The following is a 7,547-nucleotide window of genomic DNA, read 5'->3' as shown; positions in this document are numbered from 1 at the left end:
TGGATTACCAATCCTTGAACATTCACAAAAAGAAGTGAGGAGAACTGGTATTAGTTCCCAAGTAGAAGAAACCAATTCTACTCTTAACTGCACAATTTGGGCAAATAATTTTTCTCCTCATCCCTTTCCCCTTCAACAGCTCTTCAACCACATTTACTTAAACTGCTGGCTTTCTGATAGAAGGACGAATCACTGACTGTGAAGGCACACACTACTAATAGCCAGGGACCTGATCAGGGCTGTAATCTTTGGGCAGAATGCAATCCCAATCTCCAATCTGATCTTCCCATTTGGGTCTACACAAAAGTTTGAAGGCTCAGATATTTCAAAATATGATAAATTTGTACAATAACAATTATTGTTATTATTTTATTGTTATAATTGTTATATTATATTGTTACTATTGTAATATTTTATAAGAAATCTCAAGAAATGGGAACAGCCTTACCGACTTGTCAGCATGCAGGTTCAATTGCTCAGCACCTATAAAAATGTTTGGCCCGGCAAGGAAAACATTACCTCCTGTAAACACAGTTTATCACAGCAGTTCCCATAGCTACTGATGATTAGAACACTGCAAGTAGAAGCAATGAATGAATTCCATCTCAAAAGAATTAAAGGAAGAAGAAAAAGTAACGACAGACAATACTTACCAGAGAACAACTGCAAGAAGCAGACAGACTGAAAAATGGAGGAATGTTAAAACAGCAGTTAAAAGGAGATACCACAAACTCCTGTTTAGAAGTATAAATTTTATATATGACTGAAGTTTGGATAGGCTAGAACATCTTTAACACTGAGGAAATGTCAAAAAGTAGGAACAGGACTTCATGGCCTAAACATAACTTACTTGCTTCTGTAGGTAGAATAACAATTCCCTAAGGAAAGACGGAAAAAGGAGGAATGCCTGAGAAGAAAGTGCAGCAGCAGCATCTTGACACTGCAAACAGAGCAGACACCTCAACCATTTATTTCATTTGCTCTAATTTTCAATCTAACTGCTGGTCAGACAAGTTTAAAAGAAGGCGATGCAGGCATCCTGAGAATTGCAAGGCTCAGGAGAAACCAGCATACTGCACGTTCTTTGTTACACAAGATAGTAGCTGGCAAATTTAGCACTTCAGTCTCCCATTGAGTGCAGGGGGGTTCTGTATCTTCCTAAGCTGGGTTAAGAAGCAATCTGAAATCTCTTCCTTGAGGCTAGAGGATTTCTCTGAAAGGATCTGTAGTAATGCTGTGAGCCTAGAAAGATAAAACATTGTTTGTTAATTGTGGTAAAATCTGAAAGACACACCAAGATTATTTATGAGTTAATTCCATCAGCCTGCTCTGATCCATGTTTGCTAACCTGCCCATACTCTTACATCACATTTTATATAATTATGCCAATCATATAATTATTTAAACTCAAGGAAATTCCAAACAATTAAAGGTTACGTACAAGCACTCAAATACCTCAGGAACTAAGCCATGTAGGGCTGCTGTCTTTTTTGGTGTTATAAATGGAAGACATAGTTGCAAATCAATATTGATTTTTTTTTATTTAATTAAGACAGCTTTATATTTATGTTAAAAATGCACATTTTCACTTTTCTTTTTCCCCACATAAAAAGTTTACTAATTTGGTGAATTTATATCACTCTAAACCAAAATTTTTGTCATGAAACAGTTCACAGACATGTATTTGTGTTGCTACTCTAGCAGCTGCAAAACATCTAGCTTGTACACTAGATATTCTTGCCATAATTGTAAATATGCTGAAATCTTAAACAACAACAAAAAAAAATTAAGATGAGGGGGAATCCTTTTCCTTCCATGTCATAAAAATGACAAGAAGCTTTCCAGGATTCCTATGTCAGAGGGCTATCTCACACCAAGTGAGAAGAAACTTCAAAACCAAACTCAAAAGATCCTGCCAAGCACACCTGTTCTTTTATGCCAAGATGGCTCTCCCGAGCACTTTACCTCTCAACTGTACTGTGGGTTAATAGGTTTTGTTAGCCTTTTGCCTTCCAAGTGATTCTTACTTTGCCTACCTATTAAAAATCCTTGACCTGTCCCTCTGTGGTTAGCAAAATCCATGGGAGTCAGTGATCTCTTCTGAAGTGTGTCTGTCTGTAAAAAGGAGAGACATACTATTAGCCAGTACAGTATGCTTATCTACTGAAATGGTTTGACTACTGTTTTTACAATCTAGTCCAGCAAAGTGAGTCCTACCAAGCCGCAAAGCTCCAAGCAGTATTAAAACTGCACAATTCTAGTACATAGACACCCTCAAAGGAACTGTTTGATGCATTAGACCAGAAAAAAATCTTTTCCTCATACACTAGTCTTGCTTTTCAAGGTCCCACACCTTCCCAAAACCTTTCAACATCCTCCTCTCTACAGGTAGCAGGAATCCCTGTACATCAGAAATCTGGGGAGACACAGTAAATGAGTCCTGCTGTAGACCAACAGTGGGTGTGAATGGAAGCCTCTTCACTTTTCCATGTCTCTACTTACATTGTAACATACCCTGAATGTATGAGTTGTGTTGGGCCTTGAAACTTGATCAATAATAACAGTTCTTTCTCTGAGTGGCTGTTGCTCTGTGCTGCCAGGCACTGCACTTGACACTCTGCTATGAGCATACCGTCCTCGATGCTGAGAGAATTAAAAAGAGGATTGAGAGAATGCAGCAATTTAATCGGTTAAAATAGTAATTTTTCCATTGCCATACAAAAAACCACAAGAGAGAGAGAAAGAAAAATATGTTTTCACTAACCCAAAGCACCAATTTAAGGTAATTCAAGGGTACTCATGTTTTTCAAACAGGTTTGAAACTGTTCCCTAATATTAGTCTATAATCCCCAAAGGCTTATACTAATTGAAATAATAACAACAACAACAATAAAATTAATAATAATAGACTTTACAGGTGTCTCAATTCAAAATATTATTCAGAAGCAAAATAATATCAACATACCAATTTACTTGCATTCTGGTGATTTATTACTTCCCTATCCTTCAAAAATAGGCCAGTATCAATAAGACTTGTCTTTTTTTTCAGTCAGTATCCTTTTCCACTTCAGTCAGCATAATTTACTGCTTCTTATAACCTAACATTAGTGAATAAAACACTGAAAAGAACTACTTAAATCCAGATGCATATAAGTGCAAGGTTATTATCTGGTTGATTGGTTGGTTTCCTCTTTTTTTTTAAAAAAAACAGATTTTTCTGTTGTCAGAGAAAAGTCTTTCCACCATGATCTGTTTGTGACCTAAGGTTTTTAACTGGCTTGTCTTGCATTCTAACGATACCCCAATGTAACACACATTAGCATGTTAAGACCATGTATTAAAAACAAACCAACACAAACTGTAAAATTATTCAACAATTGACACAGAGCAATTTATTTCCAAATAGCTCAAATTGAGTTCTTCACCAGAACAAAAATGAACACAACTTACACAGCTCTGTTGCAATCGAGGTACTGAAAGATACTGTTCAACAGCCTCTGAGTTTATTGGCGGTAACTTGTTCCAGGTTGTAGGTGCACGAGCAGAAGATAAACGATCCAAGCTGGCACCCCTACAGAATTTTAAGGGTTCCTCTTTTAGGAGAATTCATATTAAAGATTTCTTCACTGCAGTAATATGAAATTATTAAGCAGTACATTTCTTTATAGAGCTCAGCTACAGAAAGTAACAGCACCTAATATAGCATCAAAAAAATAAAACAAATGTCTCTCCTCAAAAAACACAGTTCTGCTTGCTTTCTTCTTCTCTCTGAATTCTAGAATCAATAATAAATCTCAGTTGTCAAGTATTTTGCAAAATTCTTCACTGGTGAAATTTCAGTAAAGTTCTGAGGAAAGCAAAGAATAAAATGAAAAAACTCACAATTTAGTCCCCCTAAGGATTTCATCATTGTACACATTAGGAGCTTTTGAGGAGAGTTTGTCAGAAGTGAGAGGAGGTAACCTATGATGGCTTGGTAGCTTCCTAGAAGATGCCAGCAGTACCCGAGATGATGAGAGAATACTGTTATCAGCAATTCTCCCCAACCTGGTATGCACTGAATTTGGAGCACTGGAGCCACTGCTATGCTGTTTATCTTCTTGCTCATTCCTAGGGAAAAAGGAAGGAGAATGACATAAGGAATGAGGATGAAGGGGGAAAAAAAAAAAGAAAAGGATTTCTTAACAGAGCATCACTGCAGCCTCTACAAATCATTATCACATCAGTGATACACACAAAGGAGATGACTGCCTTCTTATTGACTTTTTATAATTGCAAAACATCTTTTACATACTATGAATTATGATGCATTTTGAAAATGTCAATACTAACACCTACGGTATTTTTTCTACTGTGGCAACATGCCTCTGTTGGAGTGGTTTTGCTTGAATTGTCATCACACCATTCAAATTACTACAGAAGTTGCTGGAGAAACGGTGAACCTAGTAAAAGCAAAACATGCATTAACCTTTACTTTTTTGAAGGAAGACCTCAAAAACACGTAGTTAGGAGACATTTTACTTGTTTCTTAGAACAGTTTCTGTTAAGATGGTTCAGTAGAATTCTCAGTAGTAGATGGGGCAAATATGTTGTTTTGCTTATTTTAAACAGATTCTTACAAACAGAACTTGTGTAATTTAGTTACTGAATTGCAACTCAATTTGCAATCTAAGTTTCAGCTGAAGCTGGAGTTCACTTCTCCGAAGTTTCCATTTCCCCTCAGCACAGTCCAGCCCAGGGGCACAGAGCCTGGGCATTACTTATCTAAGCATTTTACTATTTCTGGCTGCTGGGACCACTACAGAACCAAGCGCACCGATGGGGAGCACCGAGACTGCTGTGCTACCTCTTCCATGTTTCTTATCTTGCTACCTAACAAGCATGGAAGAAGAGTAGACAGAAGAGAATGAAGTCACTTAAACTGAAGAGAGACAGGGGAAAAAAAACAAACAGAAGCAGTGGCTGGAAAAGAAAAAAATGTGCTAAACAGGAGCCAGGGAACAGAGGGAGGAAGCAAGCAGGACTAAAAAGGGCATTTTATCAATACAAACATGAACTTCCACAGAGAGAGGTAAAGCCTAGTGCCAGCGCGCTGGTGGATATACTGCAGAGTCCCCTTTTATAAGGGGCAAAGGAAATGAAAAGGAATGAGAAAGTCTGAAACTCACAGGGTTGTGAGTAAAGCACTTCAAGTTGCAGCTTCACATCCCTGCAGTCCAGGGAAAAGCCTGATTTTTCTTCTTAATTCTACCAAGAGGAAATGACTTGACCTATTTTCTAAGGATGAAATACAGTCTAACAAGTGTTTTTTTGTAAACCAACTTCAGCAATATCTTAGTGGTAAACGGCACCTTTAAGAACCACCAAAGAAGAACAAGTGATAGTAAACGAAATGCGCATTTAATGAACCTTCATTTTAAATGAGATAACATTTTCAGTATACCTAATTAGTTTAAAAAAAAAAATTTTAAAAAAGAGCCCTTTCTAGCTTCAGCCAGGACTCTGTCCCAGGTTAGCATAAAAAAGAACACCATTTGACAGAAAGTTATTTTTACCTGCGAGGAAACAAAATGAGACCCAAAAGATACACTTTGTGCTTCAGAGCCTCTGGAAAGAGGAACACTCCCAGCATCTGCTGTAATACGAACGACTGGCAAATGTGGCAGTTTTGCTGTAACAGCTTTCAGTTTTTCCACCTGTTTGTCACACTCTGCACAACAGCAAAAAACATAGAGGGAATATGAGGTATTTCATATGTTTACCAGCCATCACTTGTTCGGATTCAAACAATATTACACTTCACAGTAAATAAAGACTTTCATATAAAGTTTCCATGGTATTTAAAAATCTACCATAAATGATGTTTTTCTGAAAGCATTCCCATTTGTTTATGCTTTCTCTGACACTGACAAACAAGTTGGTCTATACAGGTAGAGCTGGAGGAGGATGTTTGTTTAAGAAAATACTGCTAAGACTCTTGGAATGTTATTTAAAAATTCCCAAAGATTTTTTTTTAAAGCAGAAAAAAAAATATTAAAAAAAAAAAAGTCTATTGATCCTATCCTTGCCTGACAGCAGCTACAGAGAGTTTCATTTTGGGTATATACTGCCATCTTATTTCTATTATAAACCCACATTCTTTTACATTCCTAGTTGAATTCCTTTGGTTAGCTATCTATTTGTCATAAGTTTATGCCCCTCATAAAGATAAAAGAGCACACCTATCATAAAACTGCTAAGCTACCCTCCCTAAACTATAATATTGAGCTAAACAATCCACCTGTGTTGTGGAAAGCCCTGTTATATTTCAGTAACACCTGAAATGCTAAGTTCTGATGCTGCAAGTATTCTAAGAAATTTTGCCATTTCTTACTATGTTGTAGACTTACATTTGAGGTTGAGTGTATGTTACATTTGAGGTAATTTCCAAAACCCACTCCCAAGTATTCTTCTATTACTGTCCTTTTAAAATACATTGAAAGGAGAACTCAAATTTCCCTCAACCTCCAAAGATGACACATGCACACTAAATTGAATTTAACTTCTAGTTAATTTTCCTAGCTTCTGCTTTTCTTCACTACAGTCTGTTAGAATACGAAAACATAAAATAAAATGCATCACCATTTCTTCATCTATATTAAACTCATGAACTCCTGCACTGTCAGCAGGACTCTCTCTCTCTCTCTCTCTCTCTCTCTGACTGCCTAAGGGCTCTTTTTATTAACAAAGCTCAAACAATGAGGACTAGAAGACTTTGATTCCTAGGTTCCAGATTCAGAACACACTGTCAGTGATCCCCTGCTAAGAGCATCAATTTGCATCCTGAGCCAGCAATTAAGATTATTTTTTTTTAAAACAGGCTTTCCTGCAATGAAGCTCTTTCAGTCAGTATTCTTCCTTTTTTTACAGCTCATACAATCCCGCCTGAAAATTAGTAGGAACGTTTTTATTTTAGGTGTTTGCGTATGTGTGCGTGCACGCCCATGGCAAGGCATTACATATCTTACAGTGCTGTACTACCAACATGATTATCTTAAAATAACCAGATTTCCCAAGCTTCATTTAAGGGGGGGAGGGGAGGGGGAGAGAATCACTTTTCTGAGTTTGATTCAATAAATACCATATCTGAAAATACCAAATACCTGTGATACTAGTTTCCCAATTTTTTTTAATCAGTTCATCCAATATTTCAATTACATTGCTCCAGATACAATCAAATACTTCAGAAGCCACGGCATCTTTGATACAGGCATTGGGAGATACCGGGGGAATGCCACGCTTACTCCTCTTCTCAGCAAGATGCATTTTCTTTTGTTCCCAACTCTCATCATCACTAATAAAGGAAGCAAATTCAAATAAAATTCCATGGGGTTTGTATTAGAAGGAGGGGTTTTCCCCTCCTTCTAATATACCAAATGAATAGACACATACATATGGAAGAAAAGCCAGTCAGAAGTAGATCACAAAAAAATTCAAATTCAAACATACAGAGTACCTATGGGAACAGAACCGATTGAATAAATACAATGATTTCTTTTTCTTTTGCT

At 36.9% G+C, this 7,547-nt stretch overlaps 1 protein-coding gene across 4 annotated transcripts in view; it reads right to left on the bottom strand.

Moving 5' to 3' along the window:
* Positions 1 to 355: 355 nt before the first annotated feature.
* FAM149A (family with sequence similarity 149 member A) overlaps positions 356 to 7,547 on the bottom strand; it is a 33,276-nt gene continuing 26,084 nt past the window's right edge. For 2 of the 4 annotated variants that reach the window (XM_069788625.1, XM_069788653.1), the window contains exons 7-14: positions 7,143 to 7,333; positions 5,556 to 5,710; positions 4,339 to 4,442; positions 3,883 to 4,110; positions 3,451 to 3,571; positions 2,503 to 2,643; positions 2,037 to 2,115; positions 356 to 1,242 (exon numbers count right to left, since the gene is read on the bottom strand). In XM_069788625.1, the coding sequence (XP_069644726.1) occupies positions 1,169 to 1,242; positions 2,037 to 2,115; positions 2,503 to 2,643; positions 3,451 to 3,571; positions 3,883 to 4,110; positions 4,339 to 4,442; positions 5,556 to 5,710; positions 7,143 to 7,333 (1,093 nt within the window). In that variant the 3' untranslated portion in view covers positions 356 to 1,168. Of the gene's footprint in view, positions 1,243 to 2,027; positions 2,116 to 2,502; positions 2,644 to 3,450; positions 3,572 to 3,882; positions 4,111 to 4,338; positions 4,443 to 5,555; positions 5,711 to 7,142; positions 7,334 to 7,547 lie in introns of all 4 variants that reach the window. The other 2 variants (XM_069788635.1, XM_069788644.1) reach the window with 2 other exon arrangements.

Source organism: Haliaeetus albicilla, chromosome 1, assembly GCF_947461875.1.
Source record: "Haliaeetus albicilla chromosome 1, bHalAlb1.1, whole genome shotgun sequence".
NCBI lineage: Eukaryota > Metazoa > Chordata > Aves > Accipitriformes > Accipitridae > Haliaeetus > Haliaeetus albicilla.
Note: the sequence above shows the minus strand (reverse complement) of the source record. Positions and strands in the feature narration are given on the sequence as shown.